The following is a 21384-nucleotide window of genomic DNA, read 5'->3' as shown; positions in this document are numbered from 1 at the left end:
AGAGGCAGTAAATGGGTGCTCTCTGTGGGAGCAGTGGGAGGGGCTTCTCATTTGAAAACAGTTGTTTTCTCTGAGGGAGGAGGCCCTGGTGGAGAATAGGAGAGAGTGTGGCCAGGGAAGCTGGCAGGCCAGGGCCCCTAGAGGACAGTGGAGATTAGATACCAGGAGACCATGGGTGATTTTGCCACAGTGGTGCTTTGCAGCCCAGAGGGTTGTAAGAGGAGAAGATGGTTGGATTGACCCAAGGTTGGAATTTGGCCAGACAAGTTCAGTGGAAAGTTGGTGAGACAAGGAAAAAGAGGATGTTGGCGAGATGACATTCAGGCAGAGATGGGGATGAAGTGAAGGCAGAGGGGCTGCAGGGAAAGAAACTGCAAGTTTCAGGTTATTGAACAGGTATAGTGAGAGGTAATTGCGGTCAAAAAGTAAGAAATTTGAATTTAACATGTCAGGAATAGAGCATTTCTAGATAACGTTGTCTTGTATTGGACCATGAAATAAACCTGAATTAGAGAGGAGACAGGAAGTTGTGGATGTGAGAGGCAAGCTTTTAGATGGTGAGGTCATCCAAAATGAAGGGGGGACTTGGGCAAAGAGAACGGGGTGGTCACATGGTCACATCTGCTATGACAGAGAGTTGTGACCAGAGTTTCTAGATGATGGTAAGCAGAGGGTAGAAGGTGAAACGTGGAGATCAGAAATGGTGGGCTGAAAGCAGCACTAGACATTGAGAACACAGTCAAACCTGTGACTCTGGAGGTCTCATAGGATGTAGGAGAGAAAACAGTTTCAAGTCTTGAGATCTGTAGGGAAGCCTTTGTTCTCAGCAGAAAGCCATTGGTTGGAGCTGGGTTACTAGGTGTTTCTAAAAGTGTTGGGACGCTTAAAATGGAAAGTTGAAGGTTTGTGACTTTAGTATATATTGAAAAATTCTTGGGAGTTAGAATGTCGATAACAGAGGTTAGTTATTACATGTTACAGAATTTAAGTTTTATTCCTTTAGTACAGATGTCCATATGGCAGCCATTAGACATTATCAGAGGTGTAAGAGACCCCAGAATTGACTTAGTCTGGTCTCTTCTGCTCTATAGATGAGAAACGCTGATACTTAGGGGTTAGATGCCTTGTCAGAGGCCACATACCAGGAGGCAGAGCCAGGAGGGGAACCTGAGTCTCCTTATCCTGGCTGGTTCCTCGGCCTTTGGGCTTCACTGTGTCTGTAATTCTATTTTAAATAAACATGCATTTTTTTCCCCCCAAAGCTGCCTTGTTTTTTGTGATTTTGACATCTGCATCTTATTTTTATTTTGTTCTTTATTTACATTATTGGATATATCTCCTGTTAATCAATTAGTTGAATTTTCTCCCTTCATCTGTCAGTTCAAATATCTTCCTCTATGGTACCTGGTAAATTATTAAATAGCTTCTCAACAGTGCAATATGCAGTTTCAGTGTGTCTGTAATGTGAGAAATGCAATCTGAAGATAAAGGTGCTGTTTTTACATTGTTGCAAAACACCAGTGCCACATAGTGTCAAAACTGGGATAAAACAGGATTGCTCTTTAGTGTCAGCCTTTGTGGTTGTAGACTTCTAGATTACAGATTAAGAGACTGTTACTGTATTCTTTTTCTGGTTTAACTAGGACCTGTGACCCAGAATGTATATGACTTTTCTTTTTTTTTTTTTTTGGCCACACCATGCAGCATGTGGGCTCTTAAGTTACTCAACCAGGGGTCAAACCCATGCCCCCTTCAGTGAAGGCACTGAGTCGACCTCTGGACCACCACCATAGAAATCCATTACATTTTTCTCTTTTTTTAATATGACATTATTTTCAAAACTCTTGCTTTTTATTCTAATTATGTGACTGAACATGCCAGTTCAGTTGCTGTCTCTTAGAGGCAGCAAAGAAACCAATTATTCCTGAATGATAGATTTTTCTTTTTTCTAGCAGAAATATTGTGACAGGTACTGAGCTATTTTGCCAGAAAAATGAACAGTTTTAAAAGTAAAGCTGAGAAAATGTTGGAATTAGGTATAAGTGTGGTACATGGCTCTGAGGATAGGCATATTTATTTACTTATTTGTGGGAATTTGTGCCAAGCTTCCAGGCAGATACAACAAACATTTGATTCAGAAGAAATTTTAATCTAAAACTTCTTGGGAAATAGTTTAGTATTTTTTCTGTAACATCTGGGAAGTACAGTTATGAGCTTAATTTCATGTATTTAAGAAACTGTCTTTGATATTTTGCAATTTATCAGTTTAAGTTAAAACTGTTTTCTCATCATGATACATTAAGTGACACTGAGAAACATATATTTGGACGTGAAAAGTTCTCTTTACCCAAAAAAGCAGAATGTACAATGTTTGCCAACTAGTACTTTGCCACGCTAAGAAAAGGAAATTTTTTTTACTTAAATGGGGAAGTACTTGCTAGTACTTAGGAATTACCGCAAAATTCGAAACACTACTTGTTCTGATTCAATTGCTTCCTTCCCGTGGAAGTTACAAACACTCTAATGAGTACAAGGGTGGGTTGATTAATTTTCACCTATTTCTTTCAGTTAGACTATTCCCAATTTTATTTCTGAGTAGCTAAATAGAGAACTGGGAACAGACACTGTAGGCAAATGGTATGAATGACCCATAATAAGAAGTATATTTATATTCTTAATTTTTCTCCTTTAGCGCCTGACTCATGCAGCTTTTCTAGGGAATGGTTAGCATGTGACGTTTTCTAGTGCTGACCATTCACTGTTCAAGTAAAGTTTTCTAGAACAGGTTGAATCTGTGAGACCTTAACTTCATTGGTATTGGCAAGTATTGATATTTTAAGTATATTTTCAACTTAAAGTATTAGAGAACATTAATAACATAACAGAAGGTACTTAAAATATCTGTCATCTCTAGTGTTAATGCATACTTTTTGAATTTTGTGCTTAGTGAGTGGACCAAGGTCTCAGGATCCAGGTTTAAAAAGAAATGGTGTAAAAGTTCCAGGTGAACATCGAAGAAAGGAGAATGGCGTAAGTGATCATTGTTACCCATTTGTGTTTGGACCACAGTGATGCTGTTTTTTTTAACTTTTAATTTCATTCACTGTTACTTTTTTATTCAGTAGGTGATTAAGGGCAGCCCTTTTTTAAAGGCTTATTTTAAATTTATTTCATGAGAAAGTGATTAATGATCTCTATGGTTGTTGAAATATCCAACAACCTTAGAAATGCAGATGATACCATTCTAATGGCAGAGAGTGAAGAGGAACTAAAGAGCCTCTTGATGAGGGTGAAAGAGTGAAAAAGCTGGCTTGAAACTCAACATTCAAAAAACAAAGATCTTGGCATCTGGGCCCATCACTTCATGGCACATAGAAAGGGAAAAAGTAGAAGCAGTAACAGATTTTATTTTCTTGGGCTCCAAAATCACTGCGGATGGTGACTTCAGCCATGAAATTAAAAGACGCTTGCTCCTTGGAAGGAAAGCTGTGACAAGCCTAGACAGCAATTGAAAAAGCAGAGACATCATTTTGGTGACAAATGGCTATTTAGTCAAAGCTGTAGTTTTTCCAGTAGTCATGTTTGGATGGGAGAGTTGAACCATGAAGAAGACTGAGTGCCAAAGAATTGATGCTTTTGAACTGTGGTGCTAGAGAAGACTCTTGAGAGTCCCTTGGACACCTAGGAGATCAAACCAGTCAATCCTAGGGGAAATGAACCCTGAATATTCATTGGAAGGACTGATGCTGAAGCAGAAGCTTCAGTACTTTGCCCACCTGATGTGAAGAGCTGACTCACTGGATAAGACCCTGATACTGAGAATGATTGAAGGCAAAAGGAGAAAGGGTGGCAGGATGAAATGGTTACATTGCATCACTGACTCAATGGACATGAATTTTAACAAACTCTGGAAGATAGTGTAGGACAGAGAAGCCTGGACTGCTGAAGTCCATAGGGTCACAGAGAGACACGACTTCATGACTGTACAACAACAACATGGCTGTTAAAAAAAGTCAGATGCTGGATATATCACAAATACAGAACAAGTATTGAATAAGTTCGAGGAAGTATTTGTTTTTTTGGTGATTTTATTTGTTGCTGTTATTGCTTTTAGCATTAATGATATATTAATGCTCTTGCTATTGCATATGAATTTTAGCAGGTGTCTTTGGGACTCCTTGTAGACATTTTCTTTTCAGAGCTTAGAATTTTTAACCTTGTTAGGGATTAGCTAAATTACCTCTCCAACCCACACTGCTTTTATTCCACCTTCCCCAAATTCTTCTATTTCTCTTCTTTGATCTCATAGTTATCTTAGTGATGAAAGGCTGATATGAGGATAACAAAAATGGTCTGACTGTTAATGAGGTTTCAGTGTATCTTGACACAATGTATCTTTCCCCATCACTGGATTTCTATTTTTTTTTTTAATGATTTATTTATTTTTTGGCCTTGCCATGAGACATGCAAAATTGTAGTTCTCCAACTAGGGATCAAACCCATGCCCCCCACAGTGGTAGTTTGGAGTCTTAACCACTGGACTGCCAGGGAAGTCCCATCACTGTTTTTTTTTTTAATTTTTTTAAATTATGAAAATATTATAACACTTAAAAAATTTTTTTAAAAAATTTATTTATTGGCTGTTCTGGGCCTCTGTTGCTGCTTGGGCTTTTCTCTCATTGCAGCAAGTAGGGGTTCCTGTCTAGTTGCATTGTGTGGGCTTTTCATTGTAGTGACTTCTGTTGTTGCAGAGTATGGACTCTATGGCCCACAGGCTTCAATAGTTGCCGTTCCCAGGTTCTAGGGCACAGGCTCAATAATATTTGTGGCGCACAGGCTTAGTTGCTCCGTAGCATGTGGGATCTTCCCGGACCAGGGATTAAACCCGTATCTCCTGCATTGGCAGGTGGATTCTTCACTACTAAGCCACCAGGGAAGCCCCCTTCACTGGGTTTTTAAATAGTGTCTTTATTAATATATAATTGACGTGTAATAAACTACACATAGGGCTTCCCTGGTGGCTCAGATGGTAAAGAATCTGCCTGCAATGTGCGAGACCTGGGTTCATTCAGTCCCTGGGTTGGGAAGATCCCCTGGAGAAGGAAATGGTAACCCACTTCAGTATTCTTGCCTGGAGAATCCCATGGACGGAGGAGCCTGGTAGGCTACAGTCCACGGGATCGCAAAGAGTCGGACACGACTGAGCGACTTTACTTTTGGGCTTCCCTGGTGGCTCAGAGGTTAAAGCATCTGCCTGCAATGCAGGAGACCCGGGTTCAATCCCTGAGTCGGGAAGATCCCCTGGAGAATGAAATGGCAACCCACCCCAGTATTCTTGCCTGGAGAATCCCATGGAGGGAGGATCTTGGTAGGCTATAGTCCATGGGGTTGCAAAGAGTCGGACATGACTGAGCAACTTCAAAAATTTCAAAAAAAGTGATTAACACGACACAACAACAAACAAGCTGCTCACATGTTGGGTTTACATTTTGATGAGTTTTCACTTGTGTACACCTCTGAAGCTGTCGCCATAATCAAGATAATGAACATATTCGATCACCCCCCCAAAAAAGTTTTCTTATATTCTTTTGTAGTCGTTCCTTCTTGCCTCCCTTCCCATCCTCAGGGAACTGCTAGGCGGTCTGCTGTCTGTCACTGTAAATTAGTTTTGTTTTCCAGAATCTAGGATAAATGGAGTCATTCAGTATATACTCTTTCTGTCTGAATTTGCTCAGGATAAATAGTTTGAGGTTTATTCATTTTGCTGTGTATCAGTAGTTGATTCCTTCGTATTGCTGAGAGATATTCTGTTGTCTGGTTACACCACTCCTTATCCATTCCTCTGTTGATGGACATTTTGATTGTTTACAGTTATTCTATATCATGCTGCGATAAGTACTTGGGTGTACATCTTTGTATGGACACATGCTTTTATTAATATTTCTCTTAAGTAAATACTTAGGAGTAGAATGGTTGGTTCATTTGTTAACTTTTGAAGAAGCTGTCAGACTGATTTCCAAAGTGATTGTTTTATCGTCCTCATCAGAGAGTTCTAGTTTTTCCACATCCTTGCCAACATTTGGTATGGTCAGTCCTTTTAATTTTGGCTTCTGCTAGGTATGTGGTGGTAGTACATTCTGGTTTTATTTTGTATTTCTCTGATGGTTAATGGTATTGGGCATCTATCATGTGCTTATTTGCCATTCATATATTGTCTTTAGTGAAGTGTTAATATTTGTTCACTTCTTTTTTTTTTTTTATCATGTTGCAGGGCTTTTGGGATTTCACTTTCCCAGCCAGGTTTTGAATCCAGGCCATGGCAGTGAAATAACTGAATCCTAACCTTTAGGCCACTAGGGAATTTCCTGTTCACCTCTTTTGCTTATCTTTTTCATGATTGGGTTGTTTGCTTCCTTATTATTGAGTTTAAGAGTTCTTTATATATGCTGGATCCAAGGTTTTTAATTAGATAATTGGCAAATATTTTTCCCAGTCTATGACTTCAATACAGTATAATTAATCAACTTAGAAGTTTTAGATCTTACATGTGAGTTTAGGATCCATTTTGACTTAACATTTGCATGTATTGTGAGAGAAGTGCATTTTGTTTATTGTGTATGGATATCCAGTTGTACAAGCAGTATTTGTTGAAAAGACTATTCTTTCTCTACTCAATTGCCCATTCTCTTAAATCAATTACCAGTGTATGTGTGGGTCTGTTTTTGTACTCTGTCTTCTGTTTCATTGATCTGTTTATCTAACATGATATCAGTAACACAATGTATTGATTACTAAAGCACGGTTAGTCTTGAAGTCAGGCAGCGTATGTTTTCTAACTCTTCTTTTCGAAGTTGTTTTGGCTGTTCTGTATCATTTGTACTTCCATATGACATTGTAGAATCTGCCAGTTGATTTATTTGTTTATAAAAAAAGCCTGCTGGGATTTGGGTCGGTATTCTCTTGACTCTGTAGGTCAGTATGGGAAACATTGCCATCTTGACAGTATTGAGCTTTTTAGTTCACAAGCATCACAGTATTCCTCCCCAAATAGGTCTTCTCTCTCTCAGCCATGTTTTGAAGTTTTCAGTGTCAGGCCTGAGCATCTGTCAGATTTATTCTTGAGTGCTTCATGGTTTTTATGCTGTTAATGATATTAAAAAATTTCTTTTTTCAGTTTCTGGGTGTTGCTAATGTATAGAGATATAGTTGATTTTGGCATATTGATGTTTTATCCTGCATTCTTGCTAAATAACTTATTAGTTCTGGTAGCTTTTTATAGATTCCATAGACTTTTCTTCATAGATGATTATATTGTCTTTGAGTAAAGACAGAGATTTTTCCCTTTGCAATCTGGATATAATATAATATATAAATATATTATAAATTATATAAATATAATATAATCTTCTTGCCTTCCTTTCTTTCTAGCCAGAACCTCTTAGGACCATGTCGAATGGATGCTTAGGGAGTATAGTAGACATCTTGCTTTGTCTCTGATGACCTACTGTATCTTGAATTTTTTAAATTCCAGTGTTACATTTTTTAAAGGGTGTTTTGATGACTGTATTCTAAGTTTGCTGCCAGTACCCCAACATCATGTTTGATATGGTCAAACACTGCCTTCCTAATTTAACTACAGAACAAGGTGATTCCAAATTGTTCCATTTGTGTCAGTACTGAAACTATTTAATTTAAATTTACAGCTCAAAAGAGTCTGTGTATCATTATGTTTTAAATCTTATTAAGTCAATATGGGAATATTAATATAAAAATTAATAACTTCTTTAATATGATGGGAGAAAAATAGCCAAATAATTTTGTCATGATTGCATGATTTGAGGGAGGAGTCTCCATGATCATTTTATACTGAGTTGGAGTATTTGCACTTTTTTTGGTAGGTTAATAGTCCTAGAATGGATCTGACACTTGCTGAACTTCAGGAAATGGCATCCCGCCAGCAGCAACAGATTGAGGCCCAGCAACAAATGCTGGCCACTAAGGTAATGGCCATGTTTTCAGAGACCTAGCAGGCCACTCCTGTTCATGTGTAAGTAAAGCTGTTTGCACTCCACCCTCGCTAGTAAGCCGGTTCCCTCAGCTATGAGTTGATAACATCAGCCTGACAGGTATCTGCCGTGTGGTACTTTCTTCTCTTCACTGTAGCGTTTTGTAGAAATCCTGAAATCATTCAGTTGTCTTAGATCCTCCTCTCCCCGATCCTGATCAAAGTTAACCACGCTATGCTGAGTGTCAGTAAAACAGGGAAGGTGTAAAGAGCCTTTCAGCTTTGCTTGCAGGTGCTAGTCTGGGCTGACTTCATCTTGAATCAGGAGGAACTTCAAAGTCGCCTCATGCTTACCTGTCCCCAGCTGCTACTTGGCACCGATAACAGGCTGCTTGCCTCTACTTGGGGACATGCTCCACCCACAAATTAAAGCTTGTCCTCTCCTTGAACAGAGAAAATATGGGAAGTTTCTCCATTACTCTCAAAACCAGTCTTCCTGCGGGTGCTCCTGCCAGCCTTGGGCTAATAGTCTAAACCAGATGTCGTCAGACTTTCTGAAGGGCCGAAATATTTTAGGCTTTGCAGGCTGTGCGGTCTCAGCTCTGCATTTGTGGCTGGAAAGCAGCCATAAACAATAGGTAAACGAATGGATGTGGCCATGTGCCAAGAGAACTTTGCTTACGAACACAGACAATAGGCTGTGTAGTCTGTCAGCCCTGGTCTAAACACTCTGTCTTTGCCGACCAGTCTTTGAGGGTCTGTAAGTTCACTGACACTGGGGTGGACACCTGAGGGTTTGAGTAGCAAGGTCCCCAGCACAGCTTTGAAGTGATGGCCAGGGATTTTTCAACGTGATTCTCAGCACGCACTGTGGCCTTCCCTGTAATACTTCTTAGGGTTCCTATGCTTCCTTTTCTTTTCTTTTTTTAACACTTAAAATATGTATTGAAGTTACAAATCAAACTTTTCCATATGGTTCCCACGTAGAAAACAATATTTAAAGGTATTCAATAGCTGTTTTTTTACTCCCTGGCAATGGGCAAAGAGGCACCTGATTGGTGGTGTTGCTCTTATATCAGTCAGGGGCAAAGCAGATGTCTAGTCCTTTGTTCATCCTAGCTTGATGCCTGGATTGGTGGCCAGAGCTATTTCATGCCTGGGGCACATAAAATACAGAAAAAGAGAGAAAAAAAAAAAAAGCTATTTTTTAATACATCAGAGGGTTAGTGGCACCAAATGTACCTATGCATCCCTTTCTACTTTTGATGCTGGACACCAGCTTTTTCAAAATCCTGTGTGTCGTTGCTTCTCATACTTTAACGTGCATATGAATCACCTGGGGATTTTGTTGAAAATGCATGTTCTGGGGTATTTCCTGGTGGCTCGGTGGCTAAGGCTCTGTGCTCCCAATGCAGGGGGCCTGGGTTCAATCCCTGGTCATGGAACAAGACTCACAAGGCCACAATTAAAGATCCGACATGCTGCAGTGAAGATCGAAAACCCTATGTCCCAGACCTGGTACAGTCAAATAAATAAATACTTAAAAAAAAAAAAAAAGAAAATGCATGTTCTGATTCAGTCGGTGGGGGTTGGGGGTCTGACATTTTGCATTTCTAATGTGATCCCATGTGGTGCTGATGCAGCAGCATTCCTTGAGTAGCAAGGACATGAATTCAAATAAAAAATTCGGTTGTTAACAGAATAAATCTTTAAAATCAAGGTCTTATTTTGAAACTGTGTTCTTGTATGTGTTAGCCACACAGATCTGAGAAGTTTACTCTTAAGTATAAATTGTGTGGCTCTGTTATCCTCAGTTGAAATTTTAGATATAATAGGAATAAAATTGTAAGTTGCATAATTGCAGTTTTCTAAAGGCATTCTTTAGAAAGTAGTTCTTTGGCTCTTTACTAAGGGTACCGAGTGTGCCCTAACTATGTAAGATGCTGTTCACAGAGATTTCCATTGCATGTTGCATTGAATCCTCACTGCAGCCCTAGAGGGACTAGTGATCATCTCATTTTATAGGTGAAGACAGAGACTTGTAGACTCAATGAGGTTATATAATTTGCCCCAAAGTCTCATAGCTAATAAGTGGCAGAGCTTGAGTCTGAATCCAAATTTAACTTCAAAGTGTGTCATTTAATAACTTTCTTTTACCACCTCCCATCTCTGCATGAGCTTCTTCTTAAAATTAATGGCTGCAGCTCATGAAAATTAGTTCACAGATCACTGCTTGCTTGCTGCAAAAAGACCATTTGGATAATAGTACTGATTCCTGGATCTTACCGCCTTAAGAAGCAGATTCTAGGGTTGAGCTCGGGAGCGTGTTTTTCACAAACTCCCCAGGTGGTTCTGATGGCAGGGTGAGGACAGATGGTAAGACCAGAGCGATGCCATAGATACACGTCAGTCTGGGCATCTCAAGGTGTGATTGTAGGTTAGTGGTCTGCTGTTTAAAATGACAAGTTTGATGATGGCTTATATCTTTAGGAACAGCGCTTGAAGTTTTTGAAACAGCAAGATCAGCGTCAACAGCAACAAGCAGCTGAACAAGAAAAGCTTAAGAGGCTCAAAGAAATAGCTGAGAATCAGGAAGCGAAGCTGAAAAAAGTGAGAGCACTTAAAGGCCACGTGGAACAGAAGAGGCTAAGCAATGGGAAACTTGGTGAGTTGCTCCCAGTAAGTTTACTTTAGTGCTAAATGCCACAAACTGTTTGCGTATAGAAAAACCCTGGTGTAGGAAGTTTGTGTAAATTCGTAGTAAGTAAGAGGACTAAGATGAGACTTTGTATGTGGGTCACTTTAAAAGGATTTTTTGGGAAAAGTATAATTCACTGAAGTTTTGAAGCTGTTGGTTCCCCTGAATTGAATTCAGCTATTGAATGTTTTAGACAAGGTTGCTTTTAGGAAAATAGAGTAGTAGTTTTTTTTTTTTCTGTCTCTCGAAATATTTTTGTGACTGAAGGTTAAATGAAGGCAAGGATTTTTATTCATATTAATAGCTCCATTGATTATAATACCATTTTAATTAAAACTTTAGTGATTTGGTTTATAGATGTCTTTGTTGGTTTCAGTTGCTTATAAAGGAATCGGTTGGTTCTAGGACATTTCTGAAAATTTTCTTTGCTTTTTATGAGAAAGTTTATGGTACATCTTAGGTTGCCCGGGAAGCGATCCCTTCTCATTTTTCTTTTCAACAATTGTTGCTTTTCTCGTTCTTCTTTAGTGGAGGAAATTGAACAGATGAATAGTTTGTTCCAGCAAAAGCAGAGGGAGCTTGTTCTGGCTGTGTCAAAAGTAGAGGAACTTACGAGACAACTGGAGATGCTGAAGAACGGCAGGATTGATGGTCACCATGACAACCAGTCCGCGGTGGCTGAGCTCGATCGGCTCTACAAGGAGCTTCAGGTAAACAGTGGCCTCTTGTGACATTTCAGGGGCACCTCTTCTCCAGCACCACAGCATTGTCCACATACAGGCCAGGAAGTCCTGGATTTCCACCTCTTTTCCTTAAAGGGGTGGGGACGGGGAGGAAGACCTAAGCTCCACAGAATCCAGAATAAACTTTATGATACCTCAAACAGGAAACTTGAGGCCTTCATTGTGACCACAGCTGGTGGTCTAACACTTCATTTTAAACCATGAGATGAGAAGTGTGGAGGGACCTTACATTTTTAGAAATTATATAATAGTGAACCGTGTGATTATCTGTTTGAGAAATTTTTCTGCCTACTCCTTGGCTACTTTTTTCTCTCCTAATTTTATTCAGTTAAGAAACAAACTGAACCAGGAGCAGAATGCCAAGCTGCAACAACAGAGGGAGTGTTTGAATAAGCGCAATTCAGAAGTGGCGGTGATGGACAAGCGTGTTAATGAGCTCAGGGACCGGCTGTGGAAGAAGAAGGCGGCCCTGCAGCAGAAAGAGAACCTTCCTGTAAGTGCGCGGTTGGCCGGGGCCAGGGGGAGGGGACAGTGACCATCCCAGTGAGGCCGGTGCTTGCATATTTCAGAAACACTGCTGGGTGCATCCTCGGCAGAGAGACAGGGCCTGTGGCTCCTTGAAAGAGAGTCCCCTTTTCTTGAACTTTTAATATTATCCCCTCCGTAGCTCTGCTCTTCTTTCTAATTCTTGTAATGAAGTGTGGGTGAGACTTCACCCGGGGGTGTTTTTGTCGGGGGACGTTTCTGGTACACTCGATGGCTAGATCTTGAAAGTGCTGGATTTTAGCAGTTAAAATGATCACGGTGTCACGGGTTTTTCTGAGTTGGATCTGGCCTGACTTGCAATACGAAAGGCCCCGTGCTTTCTCCGAACAAGGTCTCGTCTGATGGACACGTGCCCCAGCCGGGGGCGTCGGGGCCGAGTCGCGTGGCGGCGGTCGGTCCCTACATCCAGTCGTCGACTATGCCCCGGATCCCGTCGCGGCCTGAACTTCTGGTGAAGCCAGCCCTGCCCGACGGGCCCGGGGCCACGCAGGCTTCCGAGGGGCCCATGAAAGTCCAGACGCTGCCCAACATGAGATCTGGGGCCTCTTCGCAAGCAAAAGGTAAAACCAGGCACTTCCTAGCCCTTCCATGGCCTAGCTGTTCCCCTCCTCACTGTGATTTCCCTTCAAGTTTGAGTTTTATTTATTTATTTTTGTATACCTTTCTTTTATTTGTGCGTCACAGCAAGTCTTTTTTTTAATTTAAATTTTTCCCCCCCAAGTTTTGAGTTTTAAAAGGTGTCTTTCTATTTATTGCTTGTTCATGTTGAAGTTCTAAAAACCTCCTTGTGTTCTTTGGGGTTAAGAAATGATAATTTTCTTAATGCTCAATAATATAGTTCTGCTCAGGAAATGAAATAAAACATCAGGTTTTTGAAAACCTAAAAATTGGTTTGAATTCCTACTCATTAATAAAGAAATTTTGATCTGATGTTAACAACTTGAGAACTTTCCCTGTTGTGTAAAAAGGCCAGATATCTGTTAGTGGTATCATCTTCACAGACTGTGAGGTGGTGGGTCCACTCTGTTGATGGTTGGTGTTTACTATTCGTATGTGCTTCTGCGTGAGAATTTGCCTACGGATAACGTTTAGAATAAAAGGAAACACTGGGAGATAAAAGTAAAGGTAAATGGAGGGAGGTTCAAAAGGAAGGGGATATTGTATACCTATGGCTGATTCATGTTAAGGTTTGACAGAAGACAACAAAATTCTGTAAAGCAATTATCCTTCAATTTAAAAAAATAATAAATTTTTTTAAAAAGTGAAGGTAATAGAGGCTCCTTGTGTTAGTAACCTTTGCTTTCTCTGTGTAGTCCTCAGATATTTTGGGGGGTGGGGGTGCACGCCAGAGTTTTATATTAATAAGAGGAGAAAATGAAAGAGTTGTAGGAAAAGCTGGGTGAAAATATCCTTTAATGAGCTTAATATTCAGGAGAAAAAAATAGATTTGTGTCTTTTCCCTAGCCACTACCATGTATAAATAATAGCTAACTTTAAAATTATTTGTTATTTTGCTGTAATTACCACTGTGACGCAGTAGTGCTACGTAGTCTGGGTTTTATTGTAGAAAGAGTTACTTATGTAAAAGAAAAGCTGTGGCTTTGAAACTTAAATGCCAGTTTAGAAAACACTTGAATGTTTTGATTTATTCAAGACTGTGGTCAGAATCATGGGCTGAAAGCCTGCGTTTTTGCTTTCGTTGTGCGTGCATCACTTGTGGTGGTTATGTAAGACACACCAGCGAGCCCTTGGTTTGCTAAATTGGAAGTTGTTTTCTGAGTGTGATGGTGATGTTTTCTTACCCTGTGAGAAGTCGTGTCCTTGCTGCTTCAAGCAGACTCTGTGCTGATTGTGATTATTTAAAGTAAGCAAGAACACGCTTAGGTTGTTAATACAAGTATAAAATCTGATGTTTCTAAGTAAGTTTACTGGGCTTGTCATGAGTCTGAGATTTAAACCAATTTTTAGAGATTAAGGGCTTTTCTGTGGCTTAGCTGGTAAAGAATCTGCCTAAAATGCGGGAGCCCTGGGTTCGATCCCTGGGTTGGGAAGATCCCCTGGAGAAGGGAAAGGCTACCCACTCTAGTATTCTGGCCTGGAGATTTCCATGGACTGTATATGTATAATCCATGGGGTTGCAAAGAGTCAGACACAGCTGAACGACTTTCACGAGATTAAATGTCTTAGCAGCAAAGGGAACCATTAAAAATCTCCTTAGCATGCTGGGTTATTGTAGCTACTTTTCTGTGTTCTAGGCTCTAAAATCCATCTGCTTGGCCCTGATTGGACTCCTCCAAATGCAGATCTTTTCTCTAGCCAAGCCTCTGCCTCTGTGTCTAAAAGCTCCGGGAACGTTCCAGACCAAGGTGAGGTTTACTTGTGCTGTTCCTGAGTATTCTCTTTTGGCCATCTGAGGGCTCCAAGTATTCTTTTTCAGATAGCTGCTTTTTAGTGTGTTAAAACCAGGGACCGTGTTTATTTCCAGAACAGCTTCTTTAGCCAGGGAATTAAGGTAGGAGCATTATAGTATGGGGTTATTCCTTAATCAACTTAATTCAAAAATAGAGCATTTAATAACTATAGGATTTCAAAGAGATTGTGGAGAGAGTAACATGAATAAGAAATTTTTATCACAAGTAGTTTGATTATTAGAGTGATTTTTTTTTTTTTTCCTGTCTTCTTCAGTGGATGATGGAGAGGTTCCATTGAGGGAGAAGGAGAAGAAAGTGCGCCCTTTCTCGATGTTTGACACCGTGGACCAATCTGCCGCCCCACCTGCCTTCGGTACCCTGAGGAAGAACCAGAGCAGTGAAGACATCCTGCGGGATGCTCAGGTATGTGAGGACGTCCCAGTTTTAACATTTTATAGTAATTCTTTGTGCATTTTTCAAAAAAGAAAGTATTAATGTGAGGCAGAATAAAGAAACAAAGTCTGGAAGATTAGAAAATATAACTGCATTCTGTTATTTTCAGTTCTGTTACTTGAGTGTATTTGTGGTCTCCCATCATACAGGAGGAGCATGACTGACTGGCTTGTGGGTCTTATTTTGTGTGACTCTCTAAAAAATACAAGTGCATTAAAGAACATTGTGTTCACACTGCTTAGTTATGTTGTCTCTTCAAAATTTGGGGTTAAGGCAATATCAAGCAATTTGATGGTAAATCTTCCATAACTGTTAGAATCCCAACCTTTGACGACCAGGCTGTGGCTGTGTGATCCAGTTAGGGTTTTTTTTTTTTTTTTCTTTTTACAACACGGTCCAGATTGCATAAAGTTCCATTGAACAGGAATGGTTTTCAGTTACTGGTGCCATCTGTGAATATGTAAAATGGCAATTAAAGGTTTTCAAGTGGACGCTTAAACAGTTGCCCCAGTAGGAAGGGGTGACTCAGAGGAAGTCGTACCGGATAGGAATTGTATTGCATTACTGAAGGTCCTTTTACATGTGATTAAACTCAGAGATTTAAAACTTTTTAATGACCTTTCAATGTAGAGCTAGTCTTTTCGGTCCATATTGATGCTTGTAAAACTTAGGTTATCTAGAACATTCCATGTACCCAGTTATACAATATTTTAATTGTATGTATGTGTGTGTGTGTGTTTACAGGCTGCAAATAAAAATGTGGCTAAGGTACCACCTCCTGTCCCATCAAAACCAAAACAGATAAATTTGCCTTATTTTGGACAAACTAACCAGTCACCATCCGACATGAAGCCAGACGGAACTGCTCCGCAGTTGTCAGCAGCTGTTGCATCCATGGGAGGTAAACCCAAACCCACTGTGCAGCAGCAGAGGGTCCTGCTGGCCCCCGGCGGGCCTTCAGTGGGCCCAGCAGACCAGACCCTTCCTCCAGGTTCTAAGCAAGAGAGTCCCCCTGCTGCCGCTGTCCGACCCTTCACGCCTCAACCTTCCAAGGATGCCCTCCTTCCACCCTTCAGAAAACCCCAGACGGTGGCCGCCAGCTCCATATACTCCATGTACACACAGCACCAGGCTCCTGGGAAAAACTTCCAACAGGCCGTGCAGAGCGCGCTGACCAAGCCCCATCCCCGAGCACCCCACTTTCCAAGCGGTAAGATTCTGGATCTCATCTTCACCTGCGTGGATGTGTTTCTACCCTTCGCTGGAGCTGCCCTCTCTCTGTAAACAGCACGGTGACTTGTACCTGCTTTGACTGCTGCTTTTGTCCTAAGAGTTTTATTTCAATATGGCTTCTGTTCTGCATAGGGCTTCCATGGTGGTTCGTATGGTACAGAATCTGCCTGCAAAGCAGGAGACCCGGGTTTGATCCCTGAGTTGGGAAGATCCCCTGGAGAAGGGAATGGCTGCCCACTCCAGTATTCTGGCCTGGAGAATCCCCAGGACAGGGGAGCCTGGTGGGTTACAGTCCATCGGGTCGCAAAGAGTCAGACACAACTGAGCGACTGACTTCACTTTCACTTTTTTCCTGTTCTGCATGGGGAGTTTAAAGGAGTTTGTGCTAAATGCCAGCTCTTATGGTAGCTGAAAATGATGGGTAGATAAAATGAAGTATGAGTAAAATGAAATAAATGAATGAAATAGAGAAGTAAGACCTGTAGGGATGACATCACCTCCTGTGTTGAATTTCCCATGTGTGTTGGTTTCCTGTTCACGGACAAGCCCCTTGGTGAGTGGGAAAGAGTGCCTGTGGGTAATTACCATGCAGAATGCTGTGTCTTCGCTTGAGGTCTGACCAGACGTTCTTGGGGCATAAAGGATTGGACAGCTGCCTCTGTGAATGGCTTTGTTGTTGGTTTTTTTTTTTATGCTCTCTGCTATATTTTAAGTTGTTCTAATGAGGACACAACTACTACTTAAATATAAAGCATCAAAAGATTGCTTTGTGTTAAATGTACATGGTCTGGTCATTTGTTGGATCCTTTCAAGAGTCATTACTTTATGGGACTAGAATAAAATTCAATATGTTTTAAATGAATAGAAAGGCTTTCTAGCTATGAAATAAGCATGTGATTGTGGCCCCAAATGTTGTGGAAGTAATTACACAGCAGAGAATTTGTATACATACTTCGTCTTTCTCTTTTCATGAGTTTTTGGTGTGAACTGCTCATATAATAATTTGGGAATTAGATAATGATGATAGAATGTCTAAGGGGACTAGTTTTGGTAAATATGCTGCTCCTGTTGCTAAGTCACTTCAGTCATGTCCGACTCTGTGCGACCCCATAGATGACAGCCCGCTAGGCTCCTCTGTCCCTGGGATTCTCCAGGCAAGAACACTGGAGTGGAACACCATTTCCATATAGGTGGTTATTAATAATTTTGTGAGCCAGATGATTTCTCACATTGATTTACTTTTGAAAACTGTAAAAGATGGGATCACGGATGTTTAAATTTGGACACAGGAAAGGATCACCAGTTTTCATTGATTCTAAATCCTTTTCACAAGTTTGACATTTTATTTATTTATGTATTTTACATTTCAACATTTTAAATGTGGATGCTATGTAAGTGATTTCTTACAGTTGTACTTGGCAGCATTTTCTTATTGATACATAAAATAATGAGGCCTGTTTACAGTCAGTGAGGGTTTGATTCTACCGTAAATGTATTATGCAATGGTGTAAACCTTGCTCTGTTCGTTATTTTAAAAAATTAGTTGTACTGAAGGGTATTGATGTAATAACTATGAAATTAAAAAAGGCTTTAATTATTGTTACTTCTGTCTGTTATTTGCTAGTTTTGTTTAATATTAATCAAGGCTTTTTTCCTCCCCAATTCCAATTAGTGTATGGCAAGCCTGTGATTGCTGCTGCTCAGAACCAGCAGTCCCCAGAGAACGTTTATTCCAATAACCAGGGCAAACCTGGCAGCCCAGAACCCGAAACAGAGCCTGTTTCTTCAGTTCAGGAGACCCATGAAAATGAAAGGATTCCTCGGCCGCTCAGCCCGACCAAATTACTGCCTTTCCTATCTAATCCTTACCGAAACCAGAGTGATGCTGACCTGGAAGCCCTACGAAAGAAACTGTCGAACGCACCCCGGCCTCTAAAGAAACGCAGCTCTATTACAGAACCCGAGGGCCCTAATGGGCCGAATATTCAGAAACTTCTGTATCAGAGGACCACCATCGCCGCCATGGAGACCATTTCTGTCCCAGCTTACCCATCCAAGTCTGCTTCTGGGACCGCCAGCCCGGAAAGCCCGCTGGAGATCCAGAATCCGTATTTGCCTGTGGAGCCGGAGAAGGAGGCGGTCCCTCTGGTTCCTGAGCCGGCGTCCCCGGAGGAGGCTGGGAGCACCAGTACAGAGAGCGGTGACGCGCCAGCTCCTCCTCCAGGCCTCGAGTATGTGCCTGAAGGAGTCCCAGACGGCAGCCCGAATTTCCAGAACAGCGTGGAAGAACCAGACCCAGAGGCACCCCCTCTGCTGGAAGTGTACCTGGAGGAGTACCCCCCCTACCCACCCCCGCCGTACCCATCTGGGGAACCAGAAGGCCCGGGAGAAGACTCTGTGAGCTTGCGTCCACCTGAGATCACCGGGCAGGTTTCTCTGCCTCCTGTAAGTAAAACCTTTCATTGCAGAAAGCTTTTATCTTGTCACAGCCTTCTCGGTGGCTGATGGTCACAACTCAGCAAAACACCAGCGAGTACTTGCAGCCATTCACAAAAGAAGATCTGTGTTTAACTGCTGATTGTAACAAATGTCTTCCACAGCTTGCCTTTTATTTTGCAATTCTCTTGGCACAGAGTGGATCTTACAAATGTTATCAAAATGCAGTATATTCAGTATCATGAACATTTTCACTTTTTAGGAATAACCCCTTTCTCTATGAAGGAAACAGAAGTTTTGTTCTTAGACCTATAAATACCGTGTCTGCTGTTTCTTCTGTAGCTGGTGTTGCATGCGTATTAGGGAAGCAACACTGGAATGAAAAGACTGCATTTGAAATTTTTGATCATTAGTTTAGCTCTGTGAAATAAGGCAGATGGTTTAACTTCTTGTTGGTGACATCACTCTTTCAAACTTTTCTTTTTCTATCATTGAAGTTTATTTTCAGATTTTCGACGTCATACTTAGATGAAACCTCAAACTTCTGACATTGATAAAATTGGAATGGTTCTGGAAGAATTGGGTTCTGCTTGAATTGAGGCCTAGGAGAGAGTGGGGTGGACAAGGTTTAGCCTCATCCTAACCTTCAGCCTGGCTTGAAATCTACGGGTATCATGGTGATCCTCAGGCTTCCTTGTGCTCTGATATTAAGTTATTCTGTTTCAGCAGTTGTAATTGGTCTGTTCATATTTTCTATTTCTTCCTGGTTCAGCCTTGGAAGATTGTACCTTTCTAAGAATTTGTCCATTTCTTCCAGGTTGTCCATATTATTGGCATGAGTTTGTAGTAGTCTCTTAAGGTCCTTGGTATTTTTGTGGTGTCAGTGGTAACTTTTCATCTTTGTTTCCAATTTTGTTGATTTGCGCCCTCTCCCTTTTTTCTTGATGAGTCTGGCTAGAGGTTGATCAATTTTACCTTCTTGAAGAACCAGCTTTTGGTTTCATTGATCTTTCCTGTTGTTTTCTTTGTCTCTATTTAATTCTTTCCTGCTCTAATCTTTGTAATTCCTTCTGCTGACTTAGGGTTTTGTTTGTTCTTCTTTCTCTAGTTGCATTAGATATAAGATTAGGTTGTTTATTTGAGGTGTTTCTTGTTTCCTGGGGTAAGTGTGTAAAGCTCCCTCTTAGATCTGCTTTTGCGCATCCCATACATTTTAGATGACATGAAGCTATTCTAAAGCTTTGTATGTTTTGACTTGGGCATGACTCCCGGACTCCTTCCAAATATTAAGCTTTTCTTTGGAAGTTTATTATGCCTCTTTGAAGTAGAGAGAAGATCAAAACCCCAGAATGTCTTTAAAGTTGGTTTTTTCAGAGTTTAATTTGAAGTCAATTTTATTTCAGGAATGCAAGCTGTGAAGTTTTAAAACCTGGGCAAAGGCAACATAGCATATTATAAGGATTTCTAAAAAACTGCTTTAGGGACCTTCCTGGGGATCCAGTGGTTAAGACTCCTCACTTCCATATAAGAGGCATGGGTTTTTGATCCCTTGTTGGGGAACTAGAATCCCACATGCCACGTGGCCAAAATATTTAAATAAATAAATATTGCTAAAGCTTTTTTTTTTTAAATGCTTTATACGTTTGATCCCTTATTGCATCTTTAAATGTGGCAGTATTCAAAAATAATGATTATCCAAAGTTGCTTTAGCTACTAGTTTACAGTCAACATTTGTTTAAAAGTTTTAGATAGTGAACATTGAGTTGTAAGGGGAAATGTTTTAGAATAGAACTTAATAATTTTTTTAACAATTTTTGTGCTTCTAAGTTCTGAGGCGTGATTCTCTTAAACATACAAGATTCTGTTATTTTCTCCTAGGAAAGCAGTTTATAAAGTTTTCCTTCTTAGCTCATGTTAAGTAGAAGCCTTTATTTTGTACTTTTGCTTAAAGTGGATATGACTGTACTATTTATGAGCTGTATTATCACTGCCATGTAATATTTACACTTCTTTTTTTTCAAGAGACAGCATTTTAGCCACTGCACATTTGTGAAATATGTTGATTGCCACTTAATGTTTTTCAAAACTCAGTAGTTTTCCACATCTGAAATTAAAGAAAGAGAAGTGTGGTCTATTATACCCTAGGAAATGTTTCTACTCTGTTGGTTGTGTTTAAGAAACCTATCTTAGAGAGAATCTTAGATCTGGTTGCCTAATTTTTTTAAGCCTGATGTATAAAAATGTAGAGAAGACTTGATTAATTTATCTGTGTATCTTGGAATACAGTTAAATTTTTAAATATAAAATACTGATAGCATTTTAAGACTGGTAGGAGTCTTCCCTGGTTTATCAAAGTCAGACTGATCTTTGTATTTTTCCTTATAATATACTTCCCCTCCAACCCCACAAGAGGCTTTACGCTGTGAAATGGTTAAAAGGAAGGGTTTTGAAGAAGGCTGATTACTTGGATTTGATTCCATCTCTGACTGATGTTTACTGGTTGTGTGCCTCAATTTCCTTATCTCTAAAATGGGATAATAGAGTTTTCGTGAAGAGTAAAGGAATAATCATTCCATAAATGTCAGCTGTCTGTCACAATTTAGAGTTTGTGCTCTTGCCCAGATTAATCATGTGGGGTTTTCTCTACTATATTAGGTAATTTAAAGACCAGTCTTGGCTAACTTTGATCCTCAACAAATATCCAGCCTGCTTTACAGATTTTACTCTTAGCCCAGTGTTACCCAAATGTGATTTCACTAAGTTTTTTTTTTTTTTTGAGTATTTTATATCTTTATTTTTATATTAGACAGGCAGATACATTTGGTACTGAAATGTGAAATCTGCATGAATTATTAAGAG

At 40.3% G+C, this 21384-nt stretch overlaps 1 protein-coding gene and 1 non-coding gene across 4 annotated transcripts in view; both read left to right on the top strand.

Moving 5' to 3' along the window:
* Positions 1 to 21384, top strand: part of TP53BP2 (tumor protein p53 binding protein 2) — a 66441-nt gene that overhangs the window by 33719 nt on the left and 11338 nt on the right. For 2 of the 3 annotated variants that reach the window (XM_061160124.1, XM_061160125.1), the window contains exons 4-13: positions 2948 to 3030; positions 7899 to 8000; positions 10496 to 10670; positions 11232 to 11413; positions 11775 to 11939; positions 12324 to 12552; positions 14248 to 14358; positions 14678 to 14826; positions 15601 to 16066; positions 17762 to 18534. In XM_061160124.1, coding sequence (XP_061016107.1) covers positions 2948 to 3030; positions 7899 to 8000; positions 10496 to 10670; positions 11232 to 11413; positions 11775 to 11939; positions 12324 to 12552; positions 14248 to 14358; positions 14678 to 14826; positions 15601 to 16066; positions 17762 to 18534 — 2435 coding nt within the window. The remainder of the gene's footprint in view (positions 1 to 2947; positions 3031 to 7898; positions 8001 to 10495; positions 10671 to 11231; positions 11414 to 11774; positions 11940 to 12323; positions 12553 to 14247; positions 14359 to 14677; positions 14827 to 15600; positions 16067 to 17761; positions 18535 to 21384) is intronic. The other variant, XM_061160126.1, reaches the window with a different exon arrangement.
* LOC133069745 (small nucleolar RNA SNORA48) lies at positions 9030 to 9174 on the top strand. Its single transcript, XR_009695969.1, has one exon. It is a non-coding gene; the product is annotated as a small nucleolar RNA SNORA48 (small nucleolar RNA).

Source organism: Dama dama, chromosome 14 (genome assembly GCF_033118175.1).
Source record: "Dama dama isolate Ldn47 chromosome 14, ASM3311817v1, whole genome shotgun sequence".
In the NCBI taxonomy this organism is placed as follows: Eukaryota; Metazoa; Chordata; class Mammalia; order Artiodactyla; family Cervidae; genus Dama; species Dama dama.
This window is presented reverse-complemented; position numbering and strand designations above follow the sequence as displayed.